Here is a 23217-nt window from a genome sequence, read left to right as displayed (position 1 = left end):
CACTTACAATTCGTGCACCAACCCAAAAAACCTCCCTCCCCCATTTAAATTATTATTATTATTATTTAATTTTACTCATTTTCATTCATTACTAGTTTCTATGTAACTGTTTTTATATTGTTGTACTTTCTTTTTTATTCAAGAAAATGTTTTTAATTAATTTATTTTATTTTATAATTAAAAAAAAAAAAGTAACTTATCTTCACCATACCTGGTTGTCCAAATTAGGCATGATAATGTGTTAATTCCACGACTGTATATATCAGCATTGGTTGATATCGGTATCAGTTGATATCGGTATCGGTAATTAAAGAGTTGGACAATATCGGAATATTGGATATCGGCAAAAAGCCATTATCGGACATCCCTATTCATAAATGCCTCAAAATGTACATATTTTTTCTGAATTTTCTTTCATTCGTGTATTTTGGAGGTAACGGTATCATAAATACTACCGATAAATGCGTTAAAAAAATTTATATCGGAAATTATCTGTATGGTTTTTTAAAATTATTATTATTTTTTATTTTTATTAAATCAACATAAAAAACACAACATACACTTACAATTAGTGCACCAACCCAAAAAACCTCCCTCCCCCATTTACACTCATTCACACAAAAGGGTTGTTTCTTTCTGTTATTAATATTCTGCTTCCTACATTATATATCAATATATATCAATACAGTCTGCAAGGGATACAGTCCGTAAGCACACATGATTGTGCTGGTCCACTAATAGTACTAACCTTTAACAGTTAATTTGACTCATTTTCATTAATTACTAGTTTCTATGTAACTGTTTTTATATTGTTTTACTTTCTTTTTTTATTCAAGAAAACGTTTTTAATTAATTTATTTTATTTTATAATTTTTTTTTAAAAGGACCTTATCTTCACCATACCTGGTTGTCCAAATTAGGCATAATAATGTGTTAATTCCATGACTGTATATATCAGTATCGGTTGATATCGGTATCGGTTGATATCAGTATCGGTAATTAAAGAGTTGGACAATATCGGATGTCGGCAAAAAGCCATTATCGGACATCCCTATTCATAAATTTCTCAATATTTACATATTTTTGCTGAATTTTCTTTCATTTGTGTATTTTGGACGTTAGAGTATCATAAATACTAGACATGTCCGATAATATCGGCAGGCCGATAAATGCGTTAAAAAAATTTAATATCGGAAATTACCTGTATGTTTTTTTAAAATTATTATTATTATTATTTTTCTTTTTATTAAATCAACATAAAAAACACAAGATACACTTACAATTAGTGCACCAACCCAAAAAACCTCCCTCCCCCATTTACACTCATTCACACAAAAGGGTTGTTTCTTTCTGTTATTAATATTCTGGTTCCTACATTATATATCAATATATATTAATACAGTCTGCAAGGGATACAGTCCGTAAGCACACATGATTGTGCGTGCTGCTGCTCCACTAATAGTACTAACCTTTAACAGTTCATTTTACTCATTTTCATTAATTACTAGTTTCTATGTAACTGTTTTCATATTGTTTTACTTTCTTTTTTATTAAAGAAAATGTTTTTAATTAATTTATTTTATTTTATAATTTAAAAAAAAAAGTACCTTATCTTCACCATACCTGGTTGTCCAAATTAGGCATAATAATGTGTTAATTCCACGACTGTATATATCAGTATCGGTTGATATCGGATCGGTAATTAAGAGTTGGACTTTATCGTAATATCAGATATCGGCAAAAAAGCCATTATCGGGCATCTCTAATATATAAATATATATATATATACACTACCGTTCAAAAGTTTGGGGTCACCCAAATAATTTAGTGGAATAGCCTTCATTTCCAAGAACAAGAATAGACTGTCGAGTTTCAGATGAAAGTTCTCTTTTTCTGGCCATTTTGAGCGTTTAATTGACCCCACAAATGTGATGCTCCAGAAACTCAATCTGCTCAAAGGAAGGTCAGTTTTGTAGCTTCTGTAACGAGCTAAACTGTTTCCAGATGTGTGAACATGATTGCACAAGGGTTTTCTAATCATCAATTAGCCTTCTGAGCCAATGAGCAAACACATTGTACCATTAGAACACTGGAGTGATAGTTGCTGGAAATGGGCCTCTATACACCTATGTAGATATTGCACCAAAAAACAGACATTTGCAGCTAGAATAGTCATTTACCACATTAGCAATGTATAGAGTGTATTTCTTTAAAGTTAAGACTAGTTTAAAGTTATCTTCATTGAAAAGTACAGTGCTTTTCCTTCAAAAATAAGGACATTTCAATGTCACCCCAAACTTTTGAACGGTAGTGTATATATATATATATATATATATATATATATATATATATATATATATATATATATATATATATATATATATATATATATATATAACACAGAGGAGCACACAACTCACATAGTGTTAAAAGCCAGAGAATAAAAGTGGGTCTTAAGACAAGACCTAAAACACTACACACATCAAAAAATAATGTTGTAAAAACTAATGTAATTTACAAACCCTATAATATATTTCCAGGACTATTTTCTCATTACTTTTATTATTAGTCTCTGGGATACATCAATGATTGGCAGCACTGATTTTCATATAATATTTTTTCTACAGTATCAGATTTAACTCACACAAAAAAAATTGCTGTAAAAATATGCTATTTTTTCTCGACATTGAACTATCAAATATGAAGTATATTTTGTGGATTTGATCCTTCTCTAATAAGAAAAACATTCAAGTCCAAATGATTAAGTACATGTTCCATCAGGATCGACCGGACCAGACAGTCAGCCGGAGGCGATAATTATGAAGCCATCGGTGGCGATCACAATATGGGTCAGACAGTCACGCACAGCTACAACCATGTGTGCGTGTGTGTGTGTGTGTGTGTGTGTGTGTGTGTGTGTGTGTGTGTGTGTGTAGACAGCATTAAGTGCACTTGCACAATTTTCTCCAACAGAACAATGTAAAGTGAATTATTTTGTTCAAAAGTCAAATGGTCACCATCATAAAACCTTTCCTAAACATACAGGCATGTTTTAGGTCACATTTTAACATTCATATTGTGTAAATATGTTCATTAAAAGTGAAATATAATTACAGTGAGGAGAGTGGGGATCAGACAGTCGTTGTCAGGTTCAAACACTGATGACATCTATTAAACAGACAAAGAAGCAAGGAATTAAACAGAGACAGAATTCAATTTAGCTCAATTGTGGAGAAACGTCTGGGCTGTACTCTTGCACAGTCTCCCACCACGCTCTGACGAAAGATTGTACGCCTCCTCTTTTATTTGGACTTTCCCTGGTTACATGGCAACAGCTGTTTCTAAAGGAAGGGGGTCGTAAACAGCCGTCGCCTTTGGTTACAAAACAGTTCAAAGTAATGGTGCCCGGAGTGGGGGTCAGGCCCTGTTTCCTCTCCTCTTTGTAGATCTCGGGTCAGGACAGAATCTTCCTGTGGATTACAATACATCAAAGAAACCAACACCTTCATGCCGCTTCCCATCCTACACAGTGGAGTTTTACAAGCCTTTCGATTGGTAAAACCAAAGACAGCTTTTGTCTGCTCGCCGGGAACTCATTGAAACGTGATAACTTAGATACAATTATTCTGACAGTCGTGTTCTGTAACATTCTGAACTGTCATACAGTATTTGATTTGATTGAAGTTTATTTCGAACATGAATGCAGTTTCAACATGATACATCACATATTTTCCATTTCTTTTTACATGCTCGAAAAGGAGTAGAAAGAAGCAAAGCTTTGTATTAATAATCCAATGTCTTCTTAGGTTCCTCCAGCAGTGATGACCAGGGTGCTGTCAGTGTGCGGCCGCGGCGTCCTCCCAGTGGCGGGTGGAGAGGTGATGGATGAAGGTCTGAGGGTGAGGGTGGACCGGGCCGCCGCTTTCAGGGCCGTGCTGGCGGGCGGCGCCACAGAGTACCTGGCGCCCAGTGCCCCGAGGCAGGGCTGTGTGGTGCTCAACTGTCCCGCCCTACACCCTAAACCCAACCCTCCTACTCCTGACAGCCTCACTCTGGGTCAGCTGAGGACCATTCTGTTGGCTGACCACATGGGGGCACTGTTGAGAGGGCAAGGGTGAGTCAGTCAATGCTGGTACAGTAAATATTTATTACATTCCCGTTCGTAATTCCGCACGTCAGCACTTTTTCCTAATTTTTTTAATCAATATTTATTTTATTTTTTAACCCGCAGTTTATAATAATATTAGATGTTGTTTTGACTCTTAATTAAAGTGAGAACCTAAAACTATGTCATTGTTTTGATGGAAAAAAAAGTGAAAAAATATTTTGACTTTACATTAAATTGCGACTCTTCATAAAAAAAACTCTTACAATAATGGTAAATATAGTTTAAAATACTATATGCATACAGTTGAATGGACTGGAAATAAATATCTATCAGATTATAATTTGGTAACATTAGAATATATACTGCATTTTATGATACATTTTTGCATATACAATTATTGATAAATGATTATCCTAAATGTAGATGCATTTCTATTTCATGTCTATTATAATCGCATATTGTATATTCTTGTCTATCACCTTACTCTTATTTTTTTTAAATTATTATTGGATAGTCCCTTTAATGATTCCTGACATCAGCCCTTTTTCATTAGTTTTTATCAACATTTAAAAATATATTTTATACTATTATTAGACCTTTTTTGGCACTGAATTAAAGTAAAAAAAGCTAATAATATGCACTTTTTAAAATTGAAAATGTGTGAAAAAATATCTATATCTACATACTTTTGAATATTTATATATATTTGAAAATGTTGACAATTGAAACTCTTCATAAAAGAAACTGTTGAAATAATATTTAAAACAGTTTGAAATACTGTATGCATACAATTGAAGGAATTGGTAATATATATCAGATGATGAAATAGTAACATTAGAATATATACTGCATTTTATAATATGTTTTTGCATATACTAATATTGATAAATTATTATCCTAAATGTAGATGCATTTATTTTTTACATCTATTATAATAGGATATGTACTCCTATCCATCATCTTAGTCTTATTTTTATGTTTAAAGGATTATTACTACTGTTGTTGCATAGTCCCTTTCATGATTCCTGACATCAGTGCGTTTTCATTCGTTTTTATCAACATTAATAAAACATTATTTAAATAATTTATAATATTATTAAACCTTTTGAGCTTTAAATGAAAGTAAAAAGCTAATAATATGCATATTTTCAATGGAAAATTTGTGAAAAAATATTCTGACTGTATTCATATGTATTTGAATATTTATATATATATTTGAATATTTTGAAAGTAAATTGTGACTCTTCATAAAATAAACAGTTTGAACAGTTTTAGATTCTGAATGCATACAAATGAGTCAATTGGTTGTATATTATAAATCAGATGATAAAATTGTAACATTAGAATATATACTGCATTTTATGATATCCGTTTTGCATATACTGATGTTGATAAATGATTATTCTAATTGTAGATGCATTTGTTTCTCATATCTATTATAATATAATATGTCCTCTTGTCATCTTTCTCTTATTTTTATTTTTTTATTATAATTATTGTTGTTGTATAGTCCCTTTTCAGTGTTTCCCATAAACTGCCAAGAAACCTGTGGCGGTGGGGGCGTGGTTATGGGCGTGGCGATGGGCGTGGTCACCATGACATCATCGAGTAATTTGCATAATTTAGTACAATGATATTATTTTCTCTAAAAAGGCATAAAAAATGTATACTCACTAATTAATAATAACAGTTTTGTTTTAAACGTCCATCCATCCATCCATCCATTTTACAATATAATTACAACACTTTATGTACATATTTATATACAGATTTGAACAATAAGTTATTCACTGAAATATATTTATTAATTGTGGTTCTTACAAAAAATATATCTTATAAAATATAAAAGCTAAAATGTCTCTTAAAGCTCTGCCCCTTTAATTAGTGCATACTAAATAATTTAACTTTAGCCTACTACTACAACCATATTATTTACCAGCAACATAAAGTGAAACAGAGGCAGAGGTGTCCTGCCACAGTCAGTAACAAATAAACAGAAAACAGTAGTGGTCAAATACAAATAAGGCAACAAGAGAAGTATCCTACACTTCTCTTTTGTAAAGTAAATCTGAACAGCCTATATGGGCATCTACATCAACTATGTGATTTGCTGGACAGGACAAAAAAAAAAAAAGTTGTATTTTTATTTTATTTGTGGCGGACGTAATTCTTTCGTGGCGGGCCGCCACAAATAAATGAATGTGTGGGAAACACTGCTTTTTATGATTGCAGACATCAGCACTTTTTCTTTAGTCTTTATCAACATTCATTATTATTGTTTTAATAGTTTAATATTATTAAGCCCATTTTTTTGGCTCTGAATTAAAGTAAAAAGCTCATGTTTTTGCAATTTTTTGATGGAAAATGTGTGAAAAAATATTTTGAGACTGTTCTTTGAAGACACTATTGAAATAATAGTATTAAAAATAGAGATGTCCGATAATATCGGTCTGCCGATATTATCGGCCGATAAATGCGTTAAAATGTAATATCGGAAATTATCGGGATCGTGTTTTTATTATCCGTATCGTTTTTTTTTTTAAATTTAATTTAAATTTTAAAAAAAAAAATTAAATCCACATAAAAAACACAAGATACACTTACAATTAGTGCACCAACCCACCCCATTCACACTCAATCACACAAAAGGGTTGTTTCTTTCTGTTATTAATATTCTGGTTCCTACATTATATATCAATACAGTCTGCAAGGGATACAGTCCGTAAGCACACATGATTGTGCGTGCTGCTGCTCCACTAATAATACTAACCTTTAACAGTTAATTTTACAAATTTTCATTAATTACTAGTTTCTATGTAACTGTTTTTATATTGTTTTACTTTCTTTTTTTATTCAAGAAAATGTTTTTAATTTATTTATCTTATTTTATTTGATTCATTTTTTTAAAAAGTACCTTATCTTCACCATACCTGGTTGTCCAAATTAGGCATAATAATGTGTTAATTCCACGACTGTATATATCGGTTGATATCGGTATCGGTAATTAAAGAGTTGGACAATATCGGCATATCGGATATCGGCAAAAAGCCATTATCGGACATCCCTAATTAAAAACCGTAGGTAATACTGTATGCATACAATTGAATGAATTAGTAATAATATAGATCAGATGATAAAATAGTAACATTAGAATACATACTGCATTGTATATCTTTTTGCATTTACTAATATTGATAAATGATTATCGTAAACATAGATATTTTTGTTTGTCATATGTATTATTTTCTTCTTTAACATTTTGCCCTTACTTTTATTATTATTATTAATGTTGTTGTTGTATGGCAGTTTTCTTATGTGATACAGAATTCTTACATTACAGTATACCGATTTAAATATATATTTATTTATGTATTTAGGCGGCTCTTTGGAAATATTTCCAATATTTTTTGTGAAATTTCCAACCAGTTCTGCACTCTTTATCAGATTTTCGGTGTCCCTCTGCCCCGTGCTCCCGGAAGACAGCGACATGGTCAACTTCCTCCGCACTCTGGGCATCGACTGGCCCACGTGCCCGGCCGACTGGACCAACGAGGAGCGCGAGGAGAAGATCCAGGAAGCGTTGGAGAAGTCCGCGTACAGAGAGAGAGAAACGGAGAGAGGCAGGAGGACCGGCGCAGGGCGAGGGAGGAAGAAGGCGGACGAGGGCGAAAACGAAGCGGCGGTCAGGGTTAACTTGAAGCGAGTGTTTCAGGACGAGGGGCTGCAAGGATACGATCCCAGCCTGGGAACATGCACAGGTGAGACGGATGGATAAATCCGTGATATTTTAGTAGGTTTATGCGTGCCAAATAGTGTTGCTGTGTGTGTCTCAGTACACAGAGACAGTGTCTCCCACCTGGCACAGCTGGACTTGGCCACAGCGGACTGCACCGTAGGAAGTCACACCATCACAATGTCGCATGAATGACTGCCACACTTTTCAGAAACAACTTTTTTTTTTTTACCCCCGCAGGTCGCCATGGCGACCGCCTTGCACGTGACCTCCTGTCAGGATGAGTTCCGCCAGCAGCAGATAGCGATGCTGTGGCGAGCCAGCGGAGCGACGCACACACAGGTAACCACGCACACACGAGCTACTGGCTCGTGTTACTATTTTTACCTGCTCTCTCGCCGGTGTTTGCAGAGACATCTGGTGTGTGGGCCTGTGAAGACTCCTGCTTCTCAGCTCTCCGCTGCACAGTACCTGCAGTAAGATACTCCGCCATCTTCATCCGTGGCGTTTTTCCCTCCCTGCACAAATCTCCATTAGGTGTCATTAAAAAACAATAACATGCAAATGCAATTCAAATCATTCTAGAGGACACAAGCTGATGTCTGCTCTGCTTTTTGACATGAACTCAGTGAGTGTTTTTTTTTCCCCCGTCTTGTCCTTCTCACAGACTGAGAAGAGGTCAAATGAAGGAGGCCTCCGAGATGAAGTATGGAGATCAAGTAGAAGGTGCGTGTGTCTGTGACTAATAACATTCCTCATTAGAATTAAGTACAGTTTTTCCTTCACCCCATGTAGGTCAGACATGGGATGACATCATCAGGGTGATGACCTCTGCTACAATCAGATTCGAGCTGCTATCCACCGTCCACACCAGTCCTGTGAGTCTGACATGCAACATATAGCAACAAACTTTTCTTGTTTAGAAGATTGAAAATACTGAACACATGTTGTTTATTTTTAATAACATTTTTATATCACATTTAATGTGTATTATTTCATTTTTTTCTTATTAGTGATTTTATGTATTATTTTTATTAGGGATGTCCGACAATGGCTTTTTGCCGATATTCCGATATTGTCCAACTCTTTAATTACCGATACTGATATCAACCGATACTGATATATACAGTCGTGGAATTAAAGGCCTACTGAAAGCCACTACTACCGACCACGCAGTCTGATAGTTTATACATCAATGATGAAATCTTAACATTGCAACACATGCCAATACGGCCGGGTTAACTTATAAAGTGCAATTTTAAATTTCCCGCCACACTTCCGGTTAAATAAGCCTTCGAAGGATGACGTATGCGCGTGACGTAGCCCGAGGAACAGAGGTATGCCTTCTCCATTGAATACAATACAAAAAAGCTCTGTTTTCATTTCATAATTCCACAGTATACTGGACATCTGTGTTGGTGAATCTTTTGCAATTTGTTTAATGAACAATGGAGGCTGCAAAGAAGAACGTTGTAGGTGGCTGTAGCAACACAAGGACCACTTACTCGGATAGCAGACGCCTAGCCGATGCTAGCAGACGCCTAGCCGATGCTAGCAGACCCACCGCACGGATGATCCGGTGAAGTCCTTCGTCGCGCCGTCAATCGCTGGAACGCAGGTGAGCACAGGTGTTGCTGAGCCAAGCAGATGAGGGCTGGCTGGCGTAGGTGGAGCGCTAATGTTTTTATCATAGCTCTGTGAGCTCCGGTTGCTAAGTTAGCCTTAGCGTCGTTAGCAACAGCATTGTTAAGCTTTGCCAGGCTGAGATCTATTAACCGTGTAGTTACATGTACATGGTTTAATAGTATTGTCGATCTTCTGTCTATCCTTCCAGTCAGGGATTTATTTATTTTGTTTCTATCTGCATTTGAGACAGATGCTATCACGTTAGCTCATGCTAAAGATGCTAAAGAGCTTCGTCGATTTATTGTCGTGGAGATAAAAGGCACTGTAATGTCCATTTCGCATTCTCGACTCTCATTTTCAAGAGGATATAGTATCCGAGGTGGTTTAAAATACAAATCCGTGATCCACAATAGAAAAAGGAGGGAGTGAGGAATCCAATGAGCCAGCTTGTACCTAAGTTACGGTCAGAGCGAAAAAAAATATGTATTTCACTGCATTCTAGTCCGTCACTCTAACGTTCCTCGTCCACTAATCTTTCATCCTCGCTCAAATTAATGGGGTAATCGTCACTTTCACGGTCCGAAAAGCTCTAGCTGCGTTGAAAACAATAGGAAAATATGAGGGAGTGAACAACTGACAACGTCACGCTACTTCCGGTAGGGGCAAGGTTTTTTTTTATCAGAGACCAAAAGTTGCGAACTTTATCGACGTTGTTCTATACTAAATCCTTTCAGCAAAAATATGGCAATATCGCAAAATGATCAAGTATGACACATAGAATGGATCTGCTATCCCCGTTTGAATAAAAAAAAATCATTTCAGTAGGCCTTTAACACATTATTATGCCTAATTTGGACAACCAGGTATGGTGAAGATAAGGTCCTTTTTTAAAAAAAATTAATAAAATAAAATAAGATAAATAAATTAAAAACATTTTCTTGAATAAAAAAGAAAGTAAAACAATATAAAAACAGTTACATAGAAACTAGTAATTAATGAAAATGAGTAAAATTCACTGTTAAAGGTTAGTACTATTAGTGGAGCAGCAGCACGCACAATCATGTGTGCTTACGGACTGTATCCCTTGCAGACTGTATTGATATATATTGATATATAATGTAGGAACCAGAATATTAATAACAGAAAGAAACAACCCTTTTGTGTGAATGGGGGAGGGAGGTTTTTTGGGTTGGTGCACTAATTGTAAGTGTATCTTGTGTTTTTTATGTTGATTTAATAAAAAAATTAAAACAAAAAAAACAACACGATACCGATAATAAAAAAAACGATACCGATAACTTCCGATATTACATTTTAAAAATTATCGGACATCTCTAATTTTTATTGATATATTGTTATTTTTTAGATTTTTTTTTTTTTTTTAACCAAGAAGAGCAATGGATGTCTATGCTACAATTAAATGTACCTTTTTTTACGCACTATAAGGCGCACCTAAAAACCTCCAATTTCCTCAAAAGCTGACAGTGCGCCTTATAATCCGGTGCACCTTATATATGGACCAATATTGAGCCACAACAGGTCTCGCAACTACGGTAACTACGCCGACTTCATTTCCCCCCTTCTACGGCTGCTTACCGTAGAAGAAGAAGCGCTTCTTCTACGGGGGAAAATGAAGTCGGTGACTGCTTAGGGGAAAATGAAGTCCCGTAATTGCGAGACCTAAACTTTATGTAAAGACCCCAAAATGGCTCCTATTAAGAGACACGTTTACGACGCAGAGTTTGAACTCAAGGCGATCAGTCACGCAGTAGAACACGGGAATAGAGCAGCAGCGAGAGAATTTAACGTTAACGAATCAATGGTGCGGAAGTGGAGGAAGCAACATGATGACCTGCGCCAAGTAAAGAAGACTAAACAGAGTTTCCGAGGGAACAAAGCGAGATGGCTACAGTTGGGGGACAAACTGGAACAGTGGGTTGTTGAACAGAGAGCAGCAAGTAGAAGTGTCAGTACAATCCCTATTTGTTTTGTTGACATTCCCTTTAGCGCAGCTCCATCTAATGGATGCATAACGTAACGCCAGCCTCTACTGTAGCGTCTATTCTATGCGCCTTATAATGCGGTTGCGCCTTATATATGAACAAAGTTTTAAAAAAGGCCATTCATTGAAGGTGCGCCCTATAATCCGGAAAATACGGTAGTTATTTATTTATTTATTTATCTATCTATGTAATGTTTTATTTGTTTTTGTTTTTAATATTTTTACCTACAAGAGAAAGGGATGTTACTAGGGATGATACTCGAAACCGGTTTTCCCGGTTGTTCGATAAGAAAAGAACCGAGTCCTCGGACTCGAATCTCTTTTTAAAAACCGGTACCCGTTATCGAGACCACTATAGTAAAGAAAAAGAGTTGGTTCTATATTCGAACCCCTCGGAACGAATCCCGTCCCGACCAGAAATGCTCCGTGTGACATCACAAGAAATCAGTCACGTAGCTCAGTCATTAGGCGCAGATAGGGAAAGCAGGAAAAAAATGGACGGGAAAAAGTGCTCCAAGGTGTAATAAAGTTCAAAACAAAAGGTATAATCCAATGAATAACTTTACTGGGAGATTTGAGCAGACTACAAACACATGACGAACACTTTTACGACCAACCGGAAACATAGCAACGCACCTCCTTTACGGCAGCTGTCGCAACGTTCTTATAGCAACCGCAGCACATACATATATATATACAACATATATGACATGATCTCCCTTTTTCAACTTTTGTTTTTCTTTCCTTGTAAACAAAACAAAATCACACTGTATATGTGTTGTCTGTCTAATTATAAATAATGCAGACGAGGCGTGTTGGCTGAGTTCTTGACGTTTACTTTCACGGGTGACGACATGCAACAACACTTTTCGGGGCTACCGCGCATGCTCGTCACTCCCGTTGCATGATGGGTAGTGTAGTTGTTATATTCCCTAGCTCATACATCTTTCCCCCTATAAAGAAATAATCTTAACTCAATAAAGTGTATTTCTTTTTTTAGCTTTAACTTTTCATTTTTTAGCATTGTAACCACATTTGCAAACAACTTTTCTCTTCATAGAATTTTCTTTCATAAAGAAATAAAGTGCAAAAATGTCAAAGCATCATAACAAACGGTTATGTCAAATAGCAGCAGAATTGCACTTTTTGGAGAGCTGCATTATTTCCAGTTTTGTGCCCAAGGGACTGATTTTATTTAACACTAGTATTATTTATACACCTATAGTGATCACAGAGACAGGTTGTTTTTGTGTTACCTTATATATTTGTTTTTCTGAAAAATCCCACTTAATATACTTTGGGTAACAACAGTCAATATTTTTTTTTTTTTTTTTTTAGGGGGGCAACAGTCAATATTTATTTATTTTTTAGATTAAATTGTTTTCTTATATAATAAAAGTGAGCTTTTGTTAAACCAAATATTGTGTTTTTTTCCATATACAGCAACCTATCTGGACTCGATAAGAGAATCGATAAGGAATCGGTTCGATAAGAGGATTCGAACTCGATAATTTCTTATCAAACATCATCCCTAGATGTTACCATATAAAATGCAACAATTCAATGTAGTTATTTATTTATTTAGGTATTTATCTAATGGTTTATCTATTGTTTTTGTTTTTAATATTTTTACCTAGAAGCGAAAGGGATGTTACTATACAAAATGCAATAATTCAATGTAGTTATTTATCTATTGACTTATTTATTGTTTTATTTTATTTTATTTTATTAAATACTTTTTACCAAGAAGAGAGAAGGGCGTTGTTAGTACAACATGCAACAATTCTATTTATTCATTGTATTACTCTTACCAATAAGAGAGAGGGATGTTGGTATAACATGCAACTAATTATTTTGTTAATCAAAAATCTATCAAGTGCTTTGTTTCAACCCAAACAAAAACAATGACGATAAAACGATGAAAAGAAAAACATCGTAATCTGAGGTTTTGAGCTAAACATCTTCACATGCAAACGTAAGAACAAATAAAATACTCTGCTTATTTTTGTTCAAAAGTGTAGAAAATAAAAATAAAATCTTAAGTGTGAACATAGCAACCATGCTGTCAGTTTGTAGGTGACGAACCCCAAGATGCAGCGATGATGGCAGGCGTCGAACAGGAAAACATGATTTAATTCAGCTCTATAGCAAAAAACAAACAAAAGGGAACAAACAAAAGGCGCGCACAAGGCGGAGAACAAACCAGGCTATAAACTAAAATAGCACAAAGGCTAACTGTGGACAATAAACAAAAACACTTACTGTGACACGAAGGAACTATGACTAAAGCGGAGTGGACAAAAGTAGACGGAGCTACGACAAATAGGTAGAAGCTACAGGTACAAGTGACATTCAGGTAAACACTACAATGACAATAATCCAACCGTGACTGGAGGGCAGGACAGGTTTAAATAGCAGCTGGCTGACTGGCACCAGGTGTGGCCAGGTGCCAATCAGCCACAGCTGAGGGGACAAAACACTCAGGGAGATAATCAGGAAATAACCAAAATAAGAGTGCTGACAGGAACTAAAGACAGGAAACTAAGACAAACGCAGAGGAAAACTAAAACTTGACCAAACTGTCAGGGAAAACCTTGGCACATGCGCTAACTTGGGGAACCTCACTCCATTCACTGTTTGTTTTTTTTACAATATTGCAGAATTCTTTGTCAGAAATAATTAAAAAACAAGCTGCCATTTTTGTTTGAACATGTACTTCCTGTTTGCATCTTTGAGAAAACTAGTCAGGCTTTGATCAATGAATTACTGGTCGCTGCAAAGTAGTTTGATCCTTTTTTGTCTCAATTATTTCAAGACGTAACAACTAAAAAGCAAAATATGTTTGATCACAATATTCAAACACATTTGTTTGAACATTTCACATTTCAACCTCTTTTTTTGAGTAACTTTACTTTTTTTTTTTACTAATTGTTATAATGTACTATAATGAGACAAGTACATTTTAAATCAATTTCCATTTTTTACTTGTATATTACATACATCAGACGTCTATTGTACACGATGCTTGTGTGCATGCAGCCACATTGCCGCCATGACGGGCAGCGTTTTGATTGATACTGATTGTTATGATTGATTGAATGGATTGGTGGTGTGTTTAGGTGACTCTGGACGTCCAAAGGGAAGGGGGCGTGTCCACTAAAGGGCCGCGAGGAGGAGTGTTTGTGATGTACAACTGCGCCCGACTGCACACGCTATTTGACAGCTACGATAGAGGAGTGGAGAAAGGTGAGAGCGGTCCCGGGAATCCACATTTTGACACAATTGGCGCTGTTTGTAGCAAACGACAACAAGAAAAGATGTACTCGAATGACAGGAAGTAGCACAGCCTCACTTCACTCACTAATTAATAAACCCGTATTATTGTCATTTAGAGAGGAGGTAACATTCATTCATTCATTATTTATCTTACTTTAAAGGCCTACTGAAATGAATTTTTTTAATTTAAACGGGAATAGCAGATCCATTCTGTGTGTCATACTTGATCATTTCGCGATATTGCCATATTTTTGCTGAAAGGATTTAGTATAGAACAGGGGTCGGCAACCCGCGGCCCCGGAGCCGCATGCGGCTCCTTGACCACTCTGATGCGGCTCAGCTACATACATGCCGACCCCCCCGATTTTCCCAGGAGATTTATGGATGTCAGTGTCTCTCATAAATTACTCCCAGGGAAAAAATAGTCCTATTTACACTCTAATTACTAAATAAAGGGCGTGCCCTAATTGCATTGCAGTAATTGTCCTCTATAGCATTTACATACAGCGTACCAGTCCAGCCACATGTTGCATGTTGTTATTACTTGCACACACAGGAGACAGCAAAGCATACTTACTCATCAGCCACACAGCTTACACTGACGGTAGCCGTATCAAACAACTTTAACATTGTTACGTTACAAATATACGCCACACTGTGAACCCACACCAAAAAAGAATGAAAAGCACATTTCTGGAGAACATCCCACCGTAACACAACATAAACACAACACAACCATTACCCAGAATCCCATGCAGCCACATCCCCCCACACATCAACCCCCCCCCCCCCCCCCCGCCCCCCTCTCCGTGCGTTGGTTGAGCGGAAGAGTTAGGGCTGCATGGGATTCTGGGTATTGGTACCGTCAGTGTAAGATGTGTGGCTGCTGAGTTAGTACGCCTTGCTGTCACTTACGTGAGCAAGCTGAAATTGCATTCTACGTGTGGTCGAGCAGGTACACTGTTAGGGCAGACTGTAGAGGGCGCCAATTGCAGTGTCATCACGCTCTGATATTTGAGAGGGTTGGCAAGTATGACGCTATCAAGCGCCATTAGTTCAAAACTTGCGGGCTGCATTAACATCAAATTTCCACATTAAAGTGCGTGCTGGTGCGTGTGTCGGAGACCCCTAGTTAACATAGCACAAAGCATTTAAGCTTTGTATGCAGTGTTTTTCATTTAAAAAAAATTTTTGTGGCTCCCATTACTTTCTTTAATTTGTGAAACTTGCCAAAATGGCTCTTTGAGTGGTAAAGGTTGCCGACCCCTGGTATAGAACAACGACGATAAAGTTCGCAACTTTTGGTCAGTGATTAAAAAAAAGCCTTGCCTATACCGGAAGTAGCGTGACGTCACAGGAGGAAGGATTCCTCACATTTCCCCATTGTTTACAATGGAGCGAGAGAGATTCGGACCGAGAAAGCGACGATTACCCCATTAATTTGAGCGAGGATGAAAGATTCGTGGATGAGGAACGTTAGAGTGAAGGACTAGAGAGGCAGTGCAGGGTGTATCTTTTTTCGCTCTGACCGTAACTTAGGTACAAGGGTTCATTGGATTCCACACTCTCTCCTTTTTCTATTGTGGATCACGGATTTGTATTTTAAACCACCTCGGATACTATATCCTCTTGAAAATGAGAGTCGAGAACGCGAAATGGACATTCACAGTGACTTTTATCTCCACGACAATACATTGTTGAAGCTCTTTAGCTACGGAGCTAACGTGATAGCATCGTGCTTAAATGCAGATAGAAACAAAAGAAATAGGCCCCTGACTGGAAGGATAGACAGAAAATCAACAATACTATTAAATCATGAACATGTAAATACACGGTTAATAATTTCCAGCTTGGCGAAGCTTAACAATTGAAGCTAATTTAGCTACGGAGCGGCGGCGGGCGTTGTAGCTTTTGACGACACCCCGGCCGCCATCAGAGTCGGCACAAAACATATATTTCCCCAAAGTTACGTACGTGACATGCACATAGCGACACGCACGTATGGGCAAGTGATCAAATGTTTGGAAGCCAAAGCTGTACTCACGGTAGTGCGTCTGCTATCCAGCTCAAACACAACACAACCTCCTGGTGTTGGTGTTGCTGCAGCCAGCCGCTAATACACCGATCGCACCTACAACTTTCTTCTTTGCAGTCTCCATTGTCCATTAAACAAATTGCAAAAGATTCACCAACACAGATGTCCAGAATACTGTGGAATTGTTCGATGAAAACAGAGCAGTTTGTATGGTGACACATTGGGTCCGAATACTTCCGTTGCCGTCGTGACGTCACGCGCATACGTCATCATACCGAGACGTTCTCAGACAGATATTTCCCGGGAAATTTAAAATTGCACTTTATAAGTTAACCCGGCCGTATTGGCATGTGTTGCAATGTTAAGATTTCATCATTGATATATAAACTATCAGACTGCGTGGTCGATAGTAGTGGCTTTCAGTAGGCCTTTAAACAGGAGCTAATTGCATTGTGTTTGCTAATTTGGAGAATGCATATATTTTTAAGAGTTATTTCTTTATTCATAGTCCTGTTTGAAGCAGCTAATATTTTCCCATGTGTACTCTTTTTGCTTGTATCTTATGTCTGCAAGTAAACTGTGTGCCTTACCTTGAAGCGTTGGAATGTAGGAGTTGTTGTACTCCCTTTTTACCTTATCAGTATTAGAACAAAGAGGCTGTATTCTTTTCTGGGCAGGGGGGGGGGCTGTTTTCGTATTCAGTAAGTTGTCTCTTCCCGTTTGATTTTCAGACCTCTTCTAGATGCTGGTATTAGCGCACTGTAGGACTGGTCTCCTAAAGCTTTAGTAAAACTTGATAATATTCCTATTCTGTCTTGATGGTCCTTCTTACTCTGCGTGTATGTCATCTGAAAGAATTTGGGATTGACCAGTGACTTTATTTCCCTGAGAGGAAGACTGGTCAGACGCAACACTAACAATGGCTAAATTATTAGCGCATCAATGTGCATACTACTGATCATGTTATTCAGGTATGTGCCAGATATCGGAATATTTGCATCAACAAAAATATTGTTTTTATCAATGTTGTGTACTTTTATCTTGAAGGAAACCACATATTTTTTTGCATTGTGTTTTATTTCACTTCCTGTCATCAGGTCTGTACCCAGAAATCCCAGATGGTTCAGAACTGGACTTCTCAGCCCTCAAAGAAGAGGTGACATTTTATTTATTTCAAAGTGTCCTTTACTCTTTTTCTATATTGTGGGCTTTTTGTCGTTGTTGTCGTGCAGGGCGAGTGGCTCCTCCTCTTCAATTACCTCATTCCCTTTTCTGAGCTGCTGGACCAATCAGGGCAGGCGTTAGACTGTGAAGGAGGCGGGGCTAGAGTCAACCTTAAAACGGAGCAGGTGGAATGGGAACCTCGTGCTGGTGTTTTCCATGTAGGTAACATAACTAACTTTGTTGTTGCTTTCCCCTCAGATCTGCAAGTTTCTGGTGTCTCTCAGTAAAGACTTCAGCTCGTATTACAACAGAGTCCATGTACTGGGGGTGAGGCCATGTTTGTTGTTCTGTATACTATTTTTCCCATAATAATGGCTGGAAATCGAACTAATCTGTTCCACAGTCAAGTTGTTGCCATCATTACACCTTTACTAAATGTACAAACTGCAAAAAAATATTAAGTAGATGTGTAATATCGGAAATTATCGGTATCGTTTTTTTAATTATCAATATCGTTTAAATTTTTTTTTAAATTTTTATTTTTTTAAAAATTAAATCAACATAAAAAACACAAGATACACTTAAAATTAGTGCACCAATCCAAAAAACCTCCCTCCCCCATTTACACTCATTCACACTCATTCACACAAAAGGGTTGTTTCTTTCATTTATTAATATTCTGGTTCCTACATTATATATCAATACAGTCTGCAAAGAATACAGTCCGTAAGCACACATGATTGTGCGTGCTGCTGGTCCACTAATAGTACTAACCTTTAACAGTTAATTTTACTCATTTTCATTCATTACTAGTTTCTATGTAACTGTTTTTATATTGTTTTGCTTTCTTTTTTATTCAAGAAAATGTTTTTAATTTATTTATCTTATTTTATTTTATAATTTTTTTAAAAAAGGACCTTATCTTCACCATACTAAGGTTGTCCAAATTAGGCATAATAATGGGTTAATTCCACGACTGGATATATCGGTATCGGTTGATATCGGTATCGGTAATTAAGAGTTGGACAATATCGGAATATCAGATATCTGCAAAAAAGCCATTATCGGACATCCCAAATATTAAGTATCAGTCAAGGTCAAAAACACTTATTTGTGACCCTGTTTAAGAAACTGTTTAAACTCAAAGTATTTACAAAGTACAAAGAAAAAGAATCCGGATAAACATCTTGAATCTTATTGAAAAATTGTATTATCTTGTCAATCACAATTTACTCAACTATTTATTTCTGAGAACTGTTGTATTTGTTATCCATTGAATTAGATGGTGTTACAAATTGAGAACAGGAAGTGAACAAACGTGTTAGTAATTTCTATGAAGTTGAAAAGGGGTAGGATTAAATAAGCTCTGCTTCTTCCTACTCCTTTTCGGACATGTTGCAATGAGAAAAGGGACATATGTGAAATATGATGTATCATATTGTAACTGTTTGCATGTTTGAAATAAACTTAAACAATACCTACAATTGTTCCCATCTCAGACTAATTGAATAATTTGCATATTAAGAAAAACAAGGGAACATACAAATGTGACTTGAAACATGTAAAATTGCATTGTTTAATTTATTTTAAGAAGTTTATCTCATATTTTTGTACATATTACTTAAAGGGGAACTGCACTGTTTTGGATTTTTTTCCCTATCGTTCACAATCCTTATAAGAGACAAGAAGACAAAAGGTTGTTTTTTTTCGCTTTCTAACGTATAAAGATCGGCTCATTCTTGGTGGCTAGCAACGCAGCTAATGGGAGCAATCGATCCTACCTATAAATCACTTTCAAAAAGTCAACAATACTTCATTTACGTTCCGTAACCTGTATAATACCCAAACCGTAGCGACATTATTGTAAGAGCGAACGCTGAGGTACTGTTTTTCTATCGTACTAACAAATCAGCGTGCTGCGGTGTTAGCCGTGAAAGCTAACTACGGAAATAGATAAGCTCGCTTCTACGTCAGCACGAAACACGTTTTAGTTTGTAATACACAACACAATGCGGCAAGACACCAATCTGTACTGACTGATAAACATGACCAATCAAATTACAGTATCTGTAAAGTATTAGCCCACATTTCATGTTTTGTTTGTACACAGCTAGCCAGACAGCATCTTTGGTCCGGAGGACACGACGTCCACAGTTTCCAAAAACAATTTGAAATGTAGAGTCGTCAGACCACAGAACACTTTTCCACTTTGCATCAGTCCATCTTAGATGAGCTCGGGCCCAGCGAAGCCGGCGGCGTTTCTGGGTGTTGTTGATAAATGGCTTTCGTTTTGCGTAGTAGAGTTTTAACTTGCACTTACAGATGTAGCGACCAACTGTAGTTACTGACAGTGGTTTTCTGAAGTGTTCCTGAGCCCATGTGGTGATATCCTTTACACACTGATGTCGCTTTTTGATGCAGTACCGCCTGAGGGATCAAAGATCATGGGCCTTGCCGCTTACGCGCGGTGATTTCTCCAGATTCTCTGAACCTTTTGATGATATTACGGACCGTAGATGGTGAAATCCCTAAATTCCTTGCAATAGCTGGTTGAGAAATGTTGTTCTTAAACTGTTGGACAATTTGTTGACGCATTTGTTCACAAAGTGGTGACCCTCGCCCCGTCCTTGTTTGTGAATGACTGAGCATTTCATGGAAGCCGCTTTTATACCCAATCATGGCACCCACCTGTTACCAATTAGCCTGTTGACCTGTGGGATGTTCCAAATAAGTGTTTGATGAGCATTCCTCAGCTTTCTCAGTCTTTTTGGCCACTTGTGCCAGCTTTTTTGAAACACGTCGCAGGCATCAAATTCCAAATGAGGTAATATTTGCAAAAAATAACAAAGTTTTCCAGTTCGAACGTTAAGTATCTTGTCTTTGCAGTCTGTTTAATTGATAATAAGTTGTAAAGGATTTGCAAATCATTGTATTCTGTTTTTTATTTACAATTTACACAAAGTGCCAACTTCACTGGTTTTGGGTTATGTATATTGATGCAGTTTTACATTTCTTTTCGTTTCACTAAATAAGCGTTGATCACTTGCAACTTTTAAAAACAGTGCATTTTTAGTACGAAACAGTTAAATTAATTATAATTACATTTATCAAATTGATAGAAATGTGTGAAATGCTGCAACGTAAGTGCCCTATAAACAAGGAGCTGGATGGATCTCTCGGTGAGGTGGCTCGATGCGGTCAGCCAAATTTGAGAACTGTCTGCTATACTTTAATAATAATAATAATAATAGATTTTATTTGTAAAAAGCACTTTACGTTGCGCAAACAACCTCACTGTGCCACAGTGTAAAAAAAAAAGAAAGTAATAATAATAATAAAAATAAATAACATATAAAACTAGAAACAGCCCAATAGCTAGAACCAGCATGCGTATCTATAAAAATCCATAAAAAAGCTTTTTTTAAAAAGGTGGGTTTTTCAGCCTTTTTTAAAAGCATCCACAGTCTTTATTTACAATTAATAAATGGATGATCAATTATTGACGTTTATTAAACAATTTTATAATCGTCCATCTCCGAATTGCGATGCATCGAAAAATCGATTATTTCCACCACCTCGAATGTTCAGTATTTTCATGTTAATGTGAATTTGTAGCTAAATTGTGATTTAGTTTTTATTATAATAGTTGTTCTTATTAATTAATTAATTTCAATGCTTTAATAATTTTACTTCTTTCCTTTTTTCTGATTTGAAACACCATTTTCGTGCACTTTGTATGATTGATTCTGTCCGCTGTTTTTTCTGTTGTGTTATATTGTTTTTCACACCACTGCCTCAATATATAGTTAGAAAAAAATATATAACTCTATCTTCTACTATTTATGTTATGAGATATGATATTATATGAAATACACAACTTTTTCATTTTCAGCCGACATATCGTGTATTTTTGCACAAAGTATCGGATCGGTATTCCATACCAGCCTGAATTTTACTCGGTATCGGATCGGAATGAAAATCTGTAGTGTCGCATATCACCACCTTTTAGATTTGACTTTTGCAATAAAATGCCACAAATAGAAAAAAATGACTTAATGAGTGTGTGAAGCTTCCATTTCAAATTGTACAAGCTTACTGGCGTTTGTGTGCAGGTTCTTCCCTGCTCTTCATGATGTTTCACTGGCTTTCCTCCTTCCTTCGTCCCATTCAGGAACCGCTGCCTCACCTCTTCAACCAGATGTTCTGCCGCCTGTATCTCTTGAGAGCCTTGCGAGAGCTCTACCACAGCGCCCTGGAAACACTCAACCTTCCCCCCATCCCGCAACTATAGCCTCGCCGCCTTTCTCTCCTTCTCTCTCTCTCTCTCTCTCTCTCTCTCTGTCTCTCACTCTCTCAGTCACTCACGCATTCCACCAGTTATGACCTCCCTGCTTTTTTAAATTCAGTGTTGAAATGATATTACTGTACAATCAATGAGAACATTCTCTTTACTGCTCACTATGCACCCAAACCCACCATAAAGAAAAGAAAACAATGCCAAATGTATGCACCAGTATTTCCTCTAAAATGTCAGTTTTTGCTGTACTTTCTACAAACCCCGTTTCCATATGAGTTGGGAAATTGTGTTAGATGTAAATATAAACGGAATACAATGATTTGCGAATCCTTTTCAACCCATATTCAGTTGAATGCACTACAAAGACAACATATTTGATGTTCAAACTCATAAACTTTATTTTTTTTTTGCAAATAATAGTTAACTTAGAATTTCATGGCTGCAACACGTGCCAAAGTAGTTGGGAAAGGGCATGTTCACCACTGTGTTACATGGCCTTTCCTTTTAACAACACTCAGTAAACGTTTGGGAACTGAGGAGACACATTTTTGAAGCTTCTCAGGTGGAATTCTTTCCCATTCTTGCTTGATGTACAGCTTAAGTTGTTCAACAGTCCGGGGGTCTCCCTTGTGCTATTTTAGGCTTCATAATGCACCACACATTTTCAATGGGAGACAGGTCTGGACTACAGGCAGGCCAGTCTAGTACCCGCACTCTTTTACTATGAAGCCACGTTGATGTAACACGTGGCTTGGCATTGTCTTGCTGAAATAAGCAGGGGCGTCCATGGTAACGTTGCTTGGATGGCAACATATGTTGCTCCAAAACCTGTATGTACCTTTCAGCATTGATGGCGCCTTCACAGATGTGTAAGTTACCCATGTCTTGGGCACTAATACACCCCCATACCATCACACATGCTGGCTTTTACACTTTGCGCCTATAACAATCCGGATGGTTCTTTTCCTCTTTGGTC

The 23217-nt window shown here is 36.8% G+C and overlaps 1 protein-coding gene across 1 annotated transcript in view; it reads left to right on the top strand.

Moving 5' to 3' along the window:
• The window catches only part of dalrd3 (DALR anticodon binding domain containing 3), a 39571-nt gene extending 17014 nt beyond the window's left edge, over nt 1-22557 (top strand). Inside the window, exons 4-15 of the mRNA XM_062052237.1 lie at nt 3807-4114; nt 7553-7866; nt 7942-8000; nt 8082-8183; nt 8253-8317; nt 8509-8567; nt 8637-8719; nt 14589-14715; nt 17878-17936; nt 18013-18129; nt 18203-18271; nt 22116-22557. Of these exons, the coding sequence (XP_061908221.1) occupies nt 3807-4114; nt 7553-7866; nt 7942-8000; nt 8082-8183; nt 8253-8317; nt 8509-8567; nt 8637-8719; nt 14589-14715; nt 17878-17936; nt 18013-18129; nt 18203-18271; nt 22116-22235 (1482 nt within the window). The 3' untranslated portion in view covers nt 22236-22557. The remainder of the gene's footprint in view (nt 1-3806; nt 4115-7552; nt 7867-7941; nt 8001-8081; nt 8184-8252; nt 8318-8508; nt 8568-8636; nt 8720-14588; nt 14716-17877; nt 17937-18012; nt 18130-18202; nt 18272-22115) is intronic.
• Nucleotides 22558-23217: the final 660 nt, after the last annotated feature.

This window comes from Entelurus aequoreus, linkage group LG07 (assembly GCF_033978785.1).
Source record: "Entelurus aequoreus isolate RoL-2023_Sb linkage group LG07, RoL_Eaeq_v1.1, whole genome shotgun sequence".
Lineage (NCBI taxonomy): Eukaryota > Metazoa > Chordata > Actinopteri > Syngnathiformes > Syngnathidae > Entelurus > Entelurus aequoreus.
The sequence above is the reverse complement of the archived record's forward strand: the minus strand, read 5'-3'. Positions and strand labels throughout refer to the sequence as shown.